General features: G+C 31.5%; 1 protein-coding gene across 1 annotated transcript in view; it reads right to left on the minus strand.

Moving 5' to 3' along the window:
• Positions 1-17,523, minus strand: part of NFAT5 (nuclear factor of activated T-cells 5, tonicity-responsive) — a 98,040-nt gene that overhangs the window by 29,243 nt on the left and 51,274 nt on the right. Inside the window, exons 4-7 of the mRNA XM_004690422.2 lie at positions 9,948-10,506; positions 6,018-6,210; positions 2,831-3,021; positions 725-897 (exon numbers count right to left, since the gene is read on the minus strand). Of these exons, the coding sequence (XP_004690479.1) occupies positions 725-897; positions 2,831-3,021; positions 6,018-6,210; positions 9,948-10,506 (1,116 nt within the window). The remainder of the gene's footprint in view (positions 1-724; positions 898-2,830; positions 3,022-6,017; positions 6,211-9,947; positions 10,507-17,523) is intronic.

Below are 17,523 nucleotides of genomic sequence, written 5' to 3' on the forward strand. Positions count from 1 at the left end.
AAAAAAGAAAAAAAAGAAAAAAAAATTCTGAGACCGAAAGTATGAACCTACCTAATGGCATATATACTTAAATGCCCATATTTAATATCTTACTTTAATACCATACCAAAACATGGGCAAACAAAGTCAGTGTCTCATCTTATGTTCCAAACCTGAACAATGCTGTTAATATCAAGGAGTTGTAGTTAGGATCAAATGGGGTAATACAGTATAATATTTACTGGGAAACTGAGCAATACTCTACTTCTTAATGACTTAACTTTTGAGGAATTGAAAGCAGGGCTTAGGGATAATTAACCTAGTCTTCTTTTCCTCTTCTGTAACTGTCTACACACACGATGGATATATTTCAGACTGTTTGCTGCTGTTAGTAAGGTCATAGTTGCAGAAGGTTGCTCTGACTGGGTAGACAGATAAATTCTACTCACATTCAGGAAATTTACCATATACCAATCAAGGTTGCCAGGTTCTATTTCTAGAATGAGCTAAGTTAATTAAAGCCTTATAGGAAATCCCTGACCCTCTAGTCCATCATACACAGCTTCTGCATTGTCCCTTCTAACATTTTATTAAACTTGTTCTTGCCCAAACCCCTCAGGAACTGCCTCACAAGGAGTGTAACATCTGAAATTTAAAGTGTTCTAAAAGATTAATAGAAAATTACAAAAAACAAACAAACAAACAAAAACTACATACTTAATATCTCCATTATTTTTTTACTTACTACACAAAATTGGAGAAGAGGGCGTTTGCAGCGTCAAAGTGGATCCATCTTTCCTTGTGATATTAACTCGAAAAACCAATCTGGCGCGAGTGCTTTTCTTCTTGGAACCAGCAATTCCTATTCTGGCTTCAACATCAGCATTCCTCAACTTTAATATCCCTACACAATCCACCCTAAGAGAAGAAAATATATTGAGATTTTCCATTGTACAAAAAAGTTCATCATTCTTAACCAAACATACAATTATAATTCTCTAAATTCAAGAAGTATAGAAGGATAAATTCTGTATCTATTTTCATTTGAAAGAACAGTGGAAAACTAGTAAAGAAGTAAAATTACTACTTTAAAATCTTAACATAAATGGTTTACAAGAGATACTTTTACTATTAAGAAAAAATAATTTTGTCTCTTTTTTGCAGTCAATTGAGAAATTAGGAGTGGACTCTGTTAAAAAAAATGAGTAATCATCCCCAAAAGAACAGAATACTTTATAAGTCACTAGCTATACATACTGTATAGTCATTAAAAAAAAAAAAGGAATACTAAAGTCATTAAACATTTATTAAAGTCATTAAACATTTATGTTACAACAATACTTAATGTCAGGGAAACTGCTAATAATAAATGAAAAGCAGGTTATAAAACAGTACAAATGTATCTCAATTCTCCATTTTATCAAAAAACAAAGAAAGATAACACCTAAAAAGTATCTAAAATAACCAAGAAGTTGGGTTTTTAAGTTAATTGTTAACAATATTTTAAATTATTACTCCATGTTTTCAAAAGTTACAATAAATACTGCCTTTATAATCAGTAGCTTCTGTTCTGCTATATACATTATTTTTCTAATTTTCAAAAATTAAAAAATAAATCTTTAGTATTTTTCAAACTTTCCATTTACTACTCTTACCTATTCAAAGTGCTTTTCAAAAGGAAACTGAAAATCATATAGAGAAAAGTCTTTTGTTGTGCCACACTAATAATTACAACAAAGGTCTAATCATATTCATATGTTTGCTGCTATTTTGGTTCAATTTAAGAAAAAACTTTATTTTTCTAGATTTGTTTTATTTATTTATGCATAGAAGAGCTGGGATGGAGGCCAGAGGTACAGGGGGAGAGAGGATTCACCAGAGACAGAGTGGCAGCAGAACAGGCAGATCTACTGAAATATACTGCTGATAGGAGCATTGGGTGAGACAGGAGAGGTCTGCTGTACCATGTGAGTCAGCTCCCAGGCCAGACATCGAACTCTTGTAGCAATGGCTAGCCATAGCTTGATAGCACTGAGACTTTAATAACCCTTGTACCACAAAGGGAGGCCCCAAAACTTTAATTTTAAATTATACTTTTAACATTTTTAAGGCAGTAAAAATGCATTAAATGAAGAAAAAAAAAAGTCCTATACATTTATATGTAAATGAGGAATATAAAAATAGAAGGTGAAGGAAAAACCAGGCTCTTCATATCAAGATGAGCAAAAGCACTGTGAATTATGTCTGTCCAACATTTTCTAATGCAAACACTAAGAAAGGGGATGTAGGACAGCAAATTAAATTGTTTGTAATTTTAATTTTTACTGTAAAAAATATCAACAAGTAACTATTTCTGAAAAGCTAGCACTCATCTAGTTTTCATCAGGTAGATTCTCTAACAAAGAGCAAAGAAATTTTAATTTATCATCATTCTGTAATTACCTTCTTATTTGTAATTTTCTAAAAAAGATTTATTTATTGATGCATACAGAAGTGGGATACAGGCTAGAGGTGTAGTGGTGAAAGGATTCACCAGAAACAGAGCAGGAAGCAGAAGAGGCAGATCTACTGAAATACACTGCTGAGGGGAGCAGCGAGTCAGGTCAGGCGAGGTCTGCTGAGCTATGTGAGTCACCTCCCTGGTGGGGAATTGAACTTACGCTGCAGTAGCTGTGGATTGCTTCACAATACTATGCTTTAACCCACTGTGCCACCAGGGAGGGCCCTATTTGTAATTTTTAAAATAGTTCAATAAAATAATTAAGATCTTTCATACATTAGAAATTAAAATACTTCCCGGCCTACTGCAAAAGTGTAATATACAATGAAAAAATATTTACTAATTACTTACGCCAGTGTCATGTTGTTGCTCGGATCAAGGCCAACTTCTATAACAGTAGTGCCTTCAATGTCTACTTCTTTGCAGGGAGTTGTATTTCGCCCAGTTACTCTGCAGGCTTGATAAAATCCATGTGGCTTCACTCGACCAGAATCATTGCCCACAAACACTTGCAACACTACTGGCTCATTATGACCTTCCAGCTGAAGTCAGATAACATGGAGCATAAACACTAATCAGCATTTCCAATAAATCTAATTGCAAAATCAAACATTAAAAAAAGGTACCATATTTATAACTGTATTGTAATAAAGAAATAATTTAAATCCTCAAAAACAACAAAGGTAAAATATTTTTATGAAGGATTATTGGCTAAATTTCTGTAGAAAATTGTAAGTTTTAATTCTGCAATAATCCTATTGTAAAAAATTTAGATGTTAAATGATAAATTATCATATATAAATAACCATGCATCCAGATGAAAATGAATGCACTTTTGTACTGATAAATTTAAGGGCTGCCAAAGCAGCTTACTCAAGATTTACCAGCACCACTAATAGAAAAATTCATTAAACTATGTCATGGCATCATCATCATTATGATCATATCAAAACGCATATACTAAATTTTTATTCACTGAACTATTTGAGTAGAAAAACGTGAAGTATACGGAAGTGGAATATATATACAACATCATGAACTCGCAGGTCAAAACATTATGGTCTGAAAAACTGCTAATTTGACAGATATATTGATTATTACAAATCTAGAGCAAGCTTTCAATAGTTAAACTAAAACAGATTTCTGCAAGAATGAATAAAAGTGTTTTGAGCAAATGTTTCCAATGTTGATTCCTGATAAGGTACATAGTTTAACAGTGACACTACTTTCATAGAATGCAGAAAAATCACAGACCTATTTGTACAATGTACACCAAAGTGTACCTAAAATAAAAGGCAGTCTGTCTCGATACTGTTCAATATCCACATTTACACAAAATGTACTTAATAATCATTTACCATACAACTGGGAAAATGTCTCCCTACTTAGTAATTTGGAAAGAATAATAACATTAGTTAAATATCCCAGACTACTTGTTTGTTTTCAATGACAAACATTTTTTGTGAATGTACACTGGAAAAAAATGTCTCTTTAATAGATGATGCAGGGAAACTGGACTGTTACATACAAAAGAATGAAACTAGATTACTACCTCACATCATATGCAAAAACCAACTCAAAATGGATAAAAGATATTAAAGATCTACAAAGAGTTTACACAACTTAACAGCTTAACAAAGCAAACAACCCAGTCAAAAAATGGACAGAAGAACTAAAGATTACTTGTCAAGGAGGAAATGCAGCTGGCCAAGAAGTATATGAAAAAATGCTCAACATCCCTTATAATCAGAAAAATGCAAATCAAAATCACAATTAGATTCCACCTTACACCAATGAGAATGGCCCACATTAAAAAAACTGGCAACAACAAATGCTGGTGAGGATGCAGATAAAAAACAAAAAACAAGGCACCTTCTTATATGCTGATAGGAATGCAAACTGGTCCAACCAGTTTGGCAAACTATGTGGAGGTTCCCCAAATTACTAAAAATGGATCTATTATATGTTTCAGCAATTCTACTCTTAACATATATTCCAGCAATTCTAATTCTATCCAAAGGACACAAAAACATTAATTCGAAAGGACACCTGCCTCCTCATATTCACTGCAGCATTATTTACAATAGTTGAGCTATGGAAACAACCTAAATGCCCAAAAAAACATGAATGGATCAAGAAGATGTGGTCTGTATACAAAATAGAATACTACGCAGCAATCAAAAAAATAAACTCATGCCTTTTGCAGCAACATGGATGGAGCTAGAAGGGATTATGCTCTTGAAAAAGTCTGAAAGAAAAAAAAATTAGATGGTTACGGGGCATATAGGGAAAATGAACAAAGGGTCAAAAAAAAAAAGATAAAACTTGAAGGCAAACAATAGATCTGAAGCACAGAGCATAGGAGGAAGGGAGATAGATCAAAACAGGGAGGAACCCTGGCGATGGTTCACGTGTGATGTTCTGGTAGATTTATGGGGACTATACAAGAGGGGAGAAATCAAATACTGTACACAAAAATGAACAACAATATAAGAAAATAAGAAAGTTTAATTAAAAAAAAAAAAAAAACATGGTATTTCTCTTCAATGAGGAAAAGAAGAAACATTCTTAGTAACAAGGTATTATTCCAGGTGCTGAAATAAAGCTGTCCTTGAAAGAGGAAGAGAATCAACTGATACCTTATTTCTTTTTTTTTTATAACAGTTCATTTTTACATCATTTTGTACATTTTTTTTTCCATCTCAATTGTAATCCCTTCGGGTTTCCTATCACCATAATCCCGTGCACTTCCCTCCCCACCCCCATTTTTGACCCCATTCCCCACTCCACCCTGGTATATGGTTGTCCATTATTTTTGTTATTTTCTCGCCTGGTCCATTATACTCCTGCTATGAGTGAAACCATCCGGTATTTTTCTTTCTCTTTCTGGCTTATCTCACTAAGCATGATATTTTCCAGCTCCATCCAAGTTGCTGCAAAAGACATGTGCTTCTCTTTATTGGATGCTGAATAATATTCCATTGTATACATGTACCACATCTTTTTTATCCAGTCATCTACTTTTGGGCATTTGGGCTGCTTCCATGTTTTTCCAATTGTAAATAAAGCAGCAATAAACATGGGGGTGCAGGTGATACCTTATTTCTTAAAGATTTAAATTTCCCATCCATCAATTCCTTTTCAGTTGGTCTGAATTTTCTCTCAAAAAACGTATTTTTCAAGTCCTTAAAACAACTCTACATTATTTCTTTGAATTCATTTTATAATTTCTTCTAAAATAAAGTTTGGGAAGAATCTAGTATGTTTGCTCCCACTGTCCAATATAAGGGGGAAAATAAGCCATGATTTTCAGATATTTTACTTATCAGACCAATTTCATTGTTCCTCTTATTTAAACTAAAACCGAGATGATACCAAAGTACAATATTTGGCTTGTGGTTCAGTTGGACTTTTACTTTAATTTCGATTATATACAGGTAGTAATTCCTACCTTTATTTTAGGCAGCTTTTACACATTAATAACAAAATAAGTAAAACCGAAGAAAAATTTTCATATATTATGAAATAAAATAAATACCTTTACTGTAGGAAAGCCTTGCTGTGTTCTATCCTTTACTGAGCCACGGCTACCCTCAGTCAAGTACCGAGCTCGGTGCTGGGTCTCAGGCTGTACAACTATCTTCAGTTCCTTCCCCTCACTTTTAACAGGATACTGTCCACACAACATAGGGCTCTTCTTTACTCCAGTTCCTTTTTGGTTTTCCAAAGTTCTGAGAAATTTAAACACAACATTGAAAAAGTATCAGAAAGAGTTTTCTACAGAAGTCATTTTAGATTAAGGAGGAGACAGCACAGGCAGTAATAGTAAAAACAACTGGATTTTCTTACTGACAAAATAATAGTTTAAGGGAAAATACATCTCTCATAAGCAAAATATCTACAATTTTGTGATAAAATTTAACTTAAATGATGCAAAAATAAAAAAGAGTAAGTTCAATAGGGAAAAAAACATGTAAGTGTGGTAGGTAGAAGGAAGACAATTCAAGAAACTTAGACTAACAAGAGAGTAACTAATGCCAATAAAACCTTTCAAAATGCACTGCACTCCTAGTAAATTCTAAAAATGACATACATGTGTTAGTGTTTTATAAACACTATAAAACTATAAATGTTTTATAAACATTTGTTCTTCACCTGAAACTTTAACATTTATTTCAGTATAAAACTGTAAGAGTTAGTTGCCATTACTTTCCTATCAGGTATGCAAAGCAAAAGAAAATGAATTGCAGTAAAAGGAAACAAAAGACCTTTAAAAAATGAAGCTATAAGTAGCTCTATTATGGTCTTGCCTCAATTATCCCACATAAGGGAAAGGCTGTACACTCAATCTATCTAGAACTTTCAATAGATTAAAACTGACTAGTGGGAAAGAAAGGATGCACAGGAATGCAGTAGAGGTCAGCTGGAAAAGAGGAAGAGTTCTAAAAGGTAAATACTATGCTCAATCATCATGTCCCTGAACCTTATATAGCAGCTGAAGTAGCAGGTACTGAAAAAAATATTTGATAATGAAGGTGAGGGGAAAAAAGGAACAAAGAAAGAAAAGCAGAGGGAAGGCTCTATAATATCAAAATAAATAAAGCTCTGGTCAAGGTATGTCATTCATGTAAGTGTGTTGTAATTAAATCATTTTAAGGCCCTCGAACAATCTATGAATGAAAGTATCAAGTTGAAGCTGATAAAATGAGCACCAAATCCCAATTTTCTTTTTGTTATTCTATTCTGAATATAAGGTGTAGTGCTTTACATATGAAATATACTGTTTTTCTTCATTTACTGAAACTATGTAAAAACACCCCCCAAATATACATTAAAAGTAAATAAAATATAACAAAATGCTAAGAGCAGTTATACTGAGTGGCTGAATTATAGATTATTTGTTTTCTTCTATTTTTTCTGCATTTTTAAATGTTTGTGATAATTATCTAATAATTTAGGTAATAGAAAAGGAAACACTTAGATAGAAAGATAAGGAAAATTTAAATAGCAATTAACTTGGCAAGAATTTTATATTCACTTACCTAGCCAACCCAATTATTATGAGGATAAAAAGATATGAGTCTTACTATTTCAGTAAAACAAAGTATTTCTTTTGGGATAAAACTAATAAATGAGTTGACAAAGTATATTCAATATGGTTTACAACTAATTCTTGGAAAAGTGATCATTTGAATTGCTGATTTTTTAAGGTGCTAATGGCTTAAGAAAAAGTAAGTTATTCACGTGGAACTGTACTTTTAAATGACATCGAAAAGATAAATCTACTCTCTTGCCATATTTTATTCAAAAGTGTTAAAATATTATTTGAATTCTTCTGCATTACACATTCTGTTTTTCTTTGTCCCCAAAATAATATTCATTACAAAAGGCATAAAACAGGCTTTACTCCCAGTTGATATCATACTTAATGTATGTGACTAACTAGGAAAAATACACAGTTACTGATTCTAAGGATAGCTAAAGAAGTTAAGAATGCCATACTAGGAATGTTTAAATATTAAGCAGTTTTTTAAACATTATTTTCTTAATAAACTAATTTTATATAATATTTTTATTAAAATATGCTATTTCTATGTTGAAGAACAGTAAGTTGCTGTACAAACAAATTGGAGGAGCACATATTCTAAATATTTAGCATTATAAAATTGTAAATCTATACTTATATAACTCTAACGCTATATTCCTTGTTTCTTAAGACATTCCTAAATTTCTTGCATGATATTCTCTTAACTATTTTTAAAAGCTTATTTTTCTGTATATTTATATATGGTTTTATCTTTTTGTTAATATATTGTTATAAACTCAAATTTTAAATTTTCATCATTCTCATATATGCTAGTGTCAAATATTTATTCCATTACCTAAGAAGCTGGACATTTCTTCTGCTGCTGGATGAGTTTCTGATCCATGAATTATTGCATGAGAGATTTTTGTCTTGACAAATATTATTATACTTTCCCTGGGTAACCTCAAATCATTTCTAAGATACATCTATCATACAAAAGCAGAAGCAGAAAAGATGTAGGTCAAGTTATCTTTAATAGCAACTGCAAACCATGTGTGTTGACTATCCCTAAATCAAAATCTCATTTGTTCTTCATCTGAAACCTTAACGATTATTTCAGTAAAAAATGAAAATCTCTCCTAGAACACTCCATTGAAGCCCAAATAAACATACAACTGTATTTAATGATATATATATACATAAATCTTAAGAGATCTGTACTATGTTTAGTGCCTTTTTCTGTATCTAATGGTTCCTACAAATAATATGTTCTAGAATTCTTGACTCTGTTAATAGCAACATTTTAAGAAAGGTTATATTTTGTGTTCTTTAAGATAACTTTCTAACCTAGGTTTTCTAAAATGAAAAACACTTAAAGGTACACTTTTATTAAGCTACTCCAGAGGAGTTTTAAGAGTACAGAAGAAAGTAATATAATTACTACTTAGATTATAGCTATTATTAAAAAAAAATGTATTGAGGCAATATTTGAGGGTGTTTGATATACGTTAAGAATACGTCCTGTAATATTCAACCAAACCTTTAACTTAAAAGGTATGAAGTCATCAAGCAGTAAATCAATCTAAAGCTACTCTATCACTTTAGTGGCTGCCTGAAACTAAATGAAATCCTAGGCTAAGAAAAGAATCATTTCTTATCTCTTAAAACAGTAATCCCTCAAATCCAGTGAGGTGAGATTTAACAAATTATACTGACTATACTGTAGGTAAATCTAATAAAAAAATCTAGCAATTAAATATTACAATAAAAGTGATGAGAAATTAAAATGTTAAAAATAAATCATAGTATTCTGCGCTTTAGCACTGAATACTCTGTAATGTAGCTACTGAGATACATTGAATGGTAAGTGAACTGACAAGAGATGAAAGAAAATTCATGTGCCATAATCCTGTTCTGTCACTCTCCCAATAACCCCAAATCACTGAAGAAAAATTAGTGATATTTTTAAAATGATGAATCAAAACAATGTTACCCAAAATACACATCTAAATGATGAGACTAAAACCTCCAATACTTTCCTTGTTTTAATCAAAGAACAAAAAGTTTAAAATTCCTTTGTGACTGTTTTGAGTTTTAGCTAGTCTCATTACACTGGCAACTATTTCTATGAGTAAATATATTTTTAAATTCTTTTAAAATAAAAATTCATTTGAAATTTAAGTCATTTGAAAACAGACTTTCATTTACTACCATGTAGCTATATCCATGACATACCTATTACTAAATTCTATTGCTATTTTATTTTTTTCTAGAGTGAAACTTGGTAATTTTAATAAAATTTTTCATGTATTTCAGTGCTCACATCAATATCTTAGCTTTATATACAAACTTGAGCTGAGCAATTAAGAAAAGTGGGGAATGATTTATTTTTGTTTTGTTTTGTATTATGGAGATAGAACTTTAAAAAATGCAAATACCAACCCATTTCCTGCTTTTGAGTTGCCTTTGTTGTCCGTGGTAAGCTGAGAAAGCACATAGTGAGGTGCTTTGGCACTGTCGGCATCAAATATATCCATATTAGATTCTTCACAATCTCGTCGTTTGACCCCCGGCCTCTGCTTTGGATTTCGTTTTCGTGATTTACGAGGTACCTCAGTGTTATCATTGTAGGAACTGGTGCTCATGTTACTGAAGTTGGAGGGGGAATCCTCCATCCACATACTGCAGCTCTGCTCAGATTCCAATCCACACCCCTCATCCTGGCAGGACATCCGACTGTTATCCAGCAAGTCCTCAGGTGGTGGTGAGATGTACAAGACTGTGTGCCTCTTCGGTGTTGATGGATGCTGCTGAACTGTGTTACTGGTTAACTGCTTTTCACTTACCCCTCTGTTACTTACCCCCAAGGCTGAGGAGCAGCTCTCCACTTGCATAGCCTTGCTGTCGGTGACTGAGGTAGAATAAATGGTAGGGCTGGAAGAGGTGGTAAAGGAGCTGCAAGCACCGCCCATGGAGGAAGAGGAGGGAGCTGAAGAAGCATCTGCGGTGTACAATTTAAGAGTAAATACACTATACATGTTTTCACCTATGCTGGCTAGCAGTCCCATTGAAAATGTGATTTTGAACTGATTGTTTTTCCCCAAAATGAATAGTTGGAATTTGGTTAAGTTTTAGAATATAAATGCTTCAAGCAATACAAGTCCTAAGAAATGCAATTTTTTAAAATGCCCAAATAGCATTATGTTACTTGTGTTATAATTGACAGAGTTAAAAAATATAATTTAATATTTTAAATTGTAAAGTAGAATAAAGTTTTTATTGCCTCAGCCAGGTGTTCTGTTGAATTTTAATCATTTAAAATAATAAAGAAAACCCCAGTATGAAATATATGCTTGTGGTCCACATTCAATGCCAATTAAATAATTCATTATAGAATTTGAAAGTGGGACTGTGCTTAGCCACAAAATATTAAAATAAGTTTCTAACCTATGAAGCAGAGAACTACAGGTCATTTTTAATGCAGACACTCCCTGCTTCAGAGGCAAATCCTGGAATAAAAATATGAGAAAATAAATGAGAAAAGAGCTGCTGATTATTCCAGATATCAATTATAAAATGAGAAATAAATAGAAAAAATATATAATCAACTGAATTGGAGGCAAAATGGAACTGGTACCGTCACTATGATTATTGTAAATTCTAGAAGAATAAAAGTTAAAAAAGTTTGATTTGGTCATGCTGGGCTGTAGAAGATAAACAAGTAAACCATTGAGAATCTCCAGAAATTGTTAAGTGGCGGTAAAAACAAGGTCTCTTAGATAACTCCACCCTCATGGCAGAATATAAAGCAGAGAAAAGATTAATTATTGGTTGGATTTCTCTTATGAAGTACTTGACACACTCAGCAACTGATTACCACTGTCATTTCCTCTCTTTTGAAAGGACCAGCTTAATTTTAACTACTAAGGGAATTAACAGTAAATTTTATTGGCTGGAGTCTAACAAAAAGTAGTTAAGCAGGAAAAATAATCTCTGGAGAAAATCAGAATTAGCTCCTATAACGTTTTTTTAAAAAAACATTTATCTATTATGCTTTACAAATAAGATGCAAGTAGATCTTTTCAAAATGTGTAGCAACTGACAAAATAGTTCATTTAAATTTTACTTTAACTCTTAACAGCAAATCCTCAGGGGCACACTAGCATTGTTAAGGTTTGAAGTTGTCAGTTTTAAAATTTTAGAAATAACATTTTATCTGTTATAAGATATGGGAAGATTTACTATAATCATCATACACAAAAATAATAGGTAACATGTGACAACAAAAAGATGTGTTTAAATCTAAAATAATTTTATCTATAGCCAAGTAGGCCACGGCTTTAAAGTGGTATGATAAAACTTAACTTGTGATGTACAGTAACTGAAACTGAAACATTAATATCAATTATAAAGAATGAAATGTAGGAATGGCAATATTTAGATAATCAAATGAACTTTTTAGTGCCAAATATCTATCTTTAAAGTGGAAACATATACCAAAACACTTAAATCATTTGCAAGAATCAAAGTCATCCATAATTTTTCATTACTGTCAAGACTGAAGAGCACAGAAAATAAAATTAGCATCAACAATGTAATCTATATAATGTCACATGGTAAGATTTCCCAACTATCTTAATAAATCAAAGAATCTAGAGTAATTAGATGATACCAGTTCCATTTTCCAGTTTGTATCCTTGTCAAATGCAGTAGCTGAAATTGGAAAATTCAGTCACTTTAAACTGCATTCCAATTTAAAGAAAAATTTATCAATTTTGTATCATGCATTAATGCAATGTTTTCTTAGTAAATAAATGTTTTAAAGATTTGTAGAAACTACAAAATCTAGATGCTAATGTCAGTGACAGTTTAGGAGCTGATTTGTAGCCACTTTGGGTTTAAATATAAAGTGTTTTCCCATGCTTTTTTGAAAAAGTACCATAAAATTTACTTTAGAAAATAAAGAAAAGTTATCATTTCTAACATTCCTCCATCTGTTCCAACTATTGGCAAAACTGAAACTAAATTTTGTGTGTATGAGTCTATTTTTTCATTTTCAGAGAAATACAAGTATGCAGCATGCAGTATTTGCAGTGGAACACACAAAGCATGCGGCATGAATGCTGTTAACTTGTATTTCTATAAGCACCCCCCCACCTGCCCATTTTGAATCTAAGTACCATGCACATGAGAATGCAGAATATGAACATCTCAGGGATCCCTGTCCATGACAGATGAAAAGTACATGTGAAAAGCAATCATGAACTCAAGAGCAAGTTATATTGTATTTATTAATTCAAATTAAATTTAAACTCTAAGATACAACCTCACATTCTCTCTGAGGTACATAAAATTTTATCTTGTACATCTTATAAAAATAATCATGGTTATAAAATCCAATTGATATTAACATATTTAAGTGTCTGTTCTGGGACAGGTATGCCAAACTGTGATCTCATACCCTACATAAGTTAAAATATTCTACACATTTTCCTTGGACACCTAGTACAAAATTTTTATGTTTTACCTGAAGTTTCCTGGATATACTTACTAAATAAAAAAGTTCATTAGCGCAAAACTATGAAACTGAAAACATAAACTCTTTCAGAAGACAGCTGTAAGTCTCCTTTAATTACGAAATATTATGTTTTAAAAACTACCTCCATTTGATCCTAAATTATTATAAAGATGCTATACACTGTGGTTAGCAAGACATCACTTAAGTGCTTTAATAATACCAGGTGAGATGGCAAAGTGGAGAAAAAGAACTGTGGGCTCCTGAGAGGATGGATAATACCTGGCATGTACACTGAGTTACACTGCAGTTAAACTGGCAAATAAATTATCTATGTGTTCACCATTTGACATATTAGGCCCTTTTAAAAATAAATAAAGCATTTACTACTCAAAATGCTTAGAATATATATTCTTATAGTAGCATTATTTGACACAGAAAAGGACTTATAAGTAACTTAAGAGTTTAGAGATAATTGTTTGCTATTTCTACAAAGAATGTGCTAATAACATTTCTTGAGTCTATATATAAAGCAAATTACCTACTTGTGTAGTATTCTATAAAATTCTAGGGAAAAAAACCTTAGCATTATCCATCTAAAAATAAATACATTCAAGTAACACTAAAACATTTTGGGTTCCTGAATACTAATTAATTTTACCTTTCCAAGCACTAAAAAATATTCCTAGAAATATTGTAAATGTATTTAAAATATCTACAAGACCTTGCAGTTAATATAAAATTAAAAGACATTCCATAGAACTTATTTTTTTTTTTTTACTTATAAGTTCTTATAAATAAATTATGCTAGATCTACCTTTCCCCCTTGTTGAGTCTCCATTTTTATGTTAGGAATGCAGAGACTGTTTAATTGCTGCATATTAAAAACACAAAGATCTAATATATGAAGTTTCAGTAATTGTTTTTACTTTTATAACTTTATAATTTTATTTGCTCCTTAAATCCCTTACCAACACTTCCAAATCGGATGTTTTTAAAAAGTTCTTCTTAATTATGATTAAATTTTCAGTGATTTTTTTTTTCTTTTATGAAGGAATTACCTTCCAGTCTAGGAGAATTTTATTTTTCCATAGCATTTTTTGGGGATCATAGAGAGCGCAGCAACCAAAGGGAAAACGAAAAGATAATTTCTAAAAGTTACTAATGAAAACTTAGTATCTCAAAAGAAATGATAATTCTTAAACTTCTAAGTGAAGGGAAACATTACATAATGTTCTAAATCTCATGATTGTATTCTAAGTGGTAGCCAACTATTATACCAAATGTTAGCAATGATCATGAATTTAAATATGTATATTCACGGGTGTGTATTAAAGTTTTTCTTTTACATTAGTGGAACCATTAAGGTTTATTAGGAATATTCAAAGTCATTGGAACAAAAAGGGTGAAGACAATATCTACACGGATATCCCAGAATTCGCAGTACTATTGAGTTGCTGTCATACATCCTGTGCCTAACTATTTTAAAATTAAGAATTATTAGTTCTAGATTTGTGAACTAGAATTTTAACTACTCTCATTAGTGCTTAAAATACAATAAAAAGGTGTATTTTACATGAACTTTTTATAGAAAAGCTTTGAAATTAGTCTTTAAGAACCTCAAATGAAACAAATCCCTATTACAATTTAAAATGACATTTTAAGTAAGCTTCCAAGAAAAAGTGGTCCCTAGCATTTAAATATGCACATACTTTCCTAACATTTCAACACTGATGCAAAATACTGATTTTAAAATGCCATTAAAATAAAAGCAAGTGTGCTAAATAAAACCAATAGTGGAACGGAGAAGGAGTAAACTATTGACTTCCCAGAAAATAATAAAAAATAACAGAGGATATTGTTATTATTAACAGTGTTGGACACAATTTCCAGTCAGTCCAAAATACTGTTCAACCTTATTCTTTTTAAAGTATTTAATTTTTCTTACTTGTGATAATGATTTCAAATCTAAACATCTTGTTTGATAAGAGTCACCAGATACAAGGATATATTTTCAGATCAAAGAAGAAAGATATTCAGAGACAAAAAATTTAAGGCCAACATTCATGTTGCCAAGGGAATGAAAAATCTAGAACACACAAAGTGGCTGCAAACCTGCTTTGTCAACACCTTACATGCCAACCTTCATTTTCTACTTTTCTTCTTTTTTCTTCTTATAATATTAATGTAAAGTTTAAAACTTTACAGAGAATCTTAGTTTCAATCAGTATCAATCCACTATTTAGAAACAAAAAAAGGAAGGAAGGAAGGAAGGAAGGAAGAAAGAAAGAAAAAAAAGACTTATGAAGAAGTCTGAAAACGAGACCGACCTATACCCTGGGTGAGATTGGATGGGTTAAGTGTCTCTGGCACTATTTGTCTTCACTATTGACAGACACTGTCACACAACCCACCACACGATGCCTGTCTCTGAATGGCGAAGCTAGAATGCAAGTTAAGTGTATTAATAGAAAAAACAACTAGCATCCCAGCATATAAAATAAGCAATCCAGATTACTTTACAAAAAAAAGAAAAAGAAAAAAAAAAAGAAAAAAAAACCAAAAAGATAAAACAAAAACCAAAAATTGTAGGGTTGATCATTTATTTACATGTTTAAAACAGTTTCAATTTCCCATCTGTACTTTCCCCACCCAACATAAGTTTACATGCTACAATAAGCAATGTTCTAAAAACAAACTTTAAAAATTAAAATTACTAACACCCAGATAAATGCATGTGGGGAAATTTCTTATCCAAAATTTTATTCACTCATATTCACCAATTTGCTTTCCTACTTACCAATGCAATCTAATCCATAAACCAGAATGCTCTCTTTTAGGTGTTTTTAGGCTATGCCCTTACCCAAACTCCTTCAAAAAGTGGAAGAAAATATGTTCTAACTAGTATAGTCAAACAGCAAAAATAGCTGTATTTTAGCAGCAAAAGAATTTTTAATTTTTTAGCCAACTCTTACATACATTCTCATGCTTCCCCTGAAGAAAGTTACAATTTACACATTAAAGTTATACTGTGCATAAAATGTCTAATTCTACAGGCTATATTTTAAAAAGTAATTAGCATTATTGCGGAAGTTGAGAGATTGTTAATGATTTATTGGAGACTATCTTATCTGATCTACCAGACTACCATTCAGGGTTCTAATACCACATAATAATTACTCTTGGGTTTTTAATATGAAATCCTGTAAAGTAAGTTTTGTGTTGCCAGAGTGCTTACTAAAGAACATTTCCTGGAAAACAAAATTCTTATAAAATGTGTAAAAGTTCTGACATTAAGCAATGCGTTTTGTCACACAAAGTAAGTTCAGTATAGAATACATACTTTATAAGCATTATATAATTTGGTACTTAAATACATTCCCTTTGGAAGGTAATAATGCTTCCTAACATCTAAGATTTAAGTACCACTGGATAGCAGTAGTTAATATTGGGTGAAGAAAAACTCAGCTCTATCGCAAATCATTTAAAACACAAAGGGAAATTGACTGTACTACCTAATGCCTACATTAATTACACCATCAAAGATCCCCCCCAAAGAAAATACAGGTTAGTATTTAGAAAAGGACAACTACTATATCTCTGAAAAAAAAAAAAAAAAAGATAAAAGATATTAATTTAAATAAGAACTACATTAATTTAAATAAGAACTGGAGGGAAAAAAGTGATTGAGGGATGCTATTTTCTTTAATTTATATTTTAGATCATTGTTCATTTTTATAAAATGTATGCTTTCTCCTTTCCTACCACCAATTCACCCTTGAACCAGCTTTACCCCATCCTTGTAGAATGTCTGATTTATAGTTGCCTGCTAATTTTTAAAATTTTATTATTGTTATTTTTTCCTGATACCTTACTTTGTTCCCCTATATTCCTCCTATAAGTGAAAACATATTTTTCTTTTTCCTTCTGACTTACTTTGAAAGATGCAATTTTTAAGGTAATTTCAATGCTCTATCATAGTATATATTTTAATGTAGTTTAAATAATAAAGGTATCCCACCCCCCCCAAAGCTGCATTTCTACCATAAAAATCTTCTAATTTAATCAGGTTTTATATTGAGCCTAAATTAGAGTGTAGTACAGCTACTTGTCGATTAAAAAAAAAAAAGACAAAAGCAAGTAAGTCAAATTGCTGTATTTGAAATGTTGATAATTGATCATGCAACTGCCATTTCATTTAAAAACCTAGAAGGAACTTTTAAACAATCAGTTTTGCAAAATCATCCCTTCTGAAACTGTATTTTTTCTTAAATTCATTCTCTATATAAGTTTTTTGTATTTAGAAGGGTTCCTATTAAAACAGTATCATTGGAAAGGAAAATTCTGAAAGAATTTTGCAAGAGCAGCTAAAGCCTGACTGACATGCAAAACTTCAAAATAAACTAGGTGAGAATGAAAGAAAAAAAAAAGGAGTTAAAAAACTTAGTTTTAGGGCCTCCCCAGTGGCACAAGGGTTAAGAATAAGTCTCAGCTATCTGCAAC

This window comes from Condylura cristata, unplaced genomic scaffold, assembly GCF_000260355.1.
Source record: "Condylura cristata isolate star-nosed mole 26May11 unplaced genomic scaffold, ConCri1.0 scaffold00028, whole genome shotgun sequence".
Taxonomy (NCBI): Eukaryota; Metazoa; Chordata; class Mammalia; order Eulipotyphla; family Talpidae; genus Condylura; species Condylura cristata.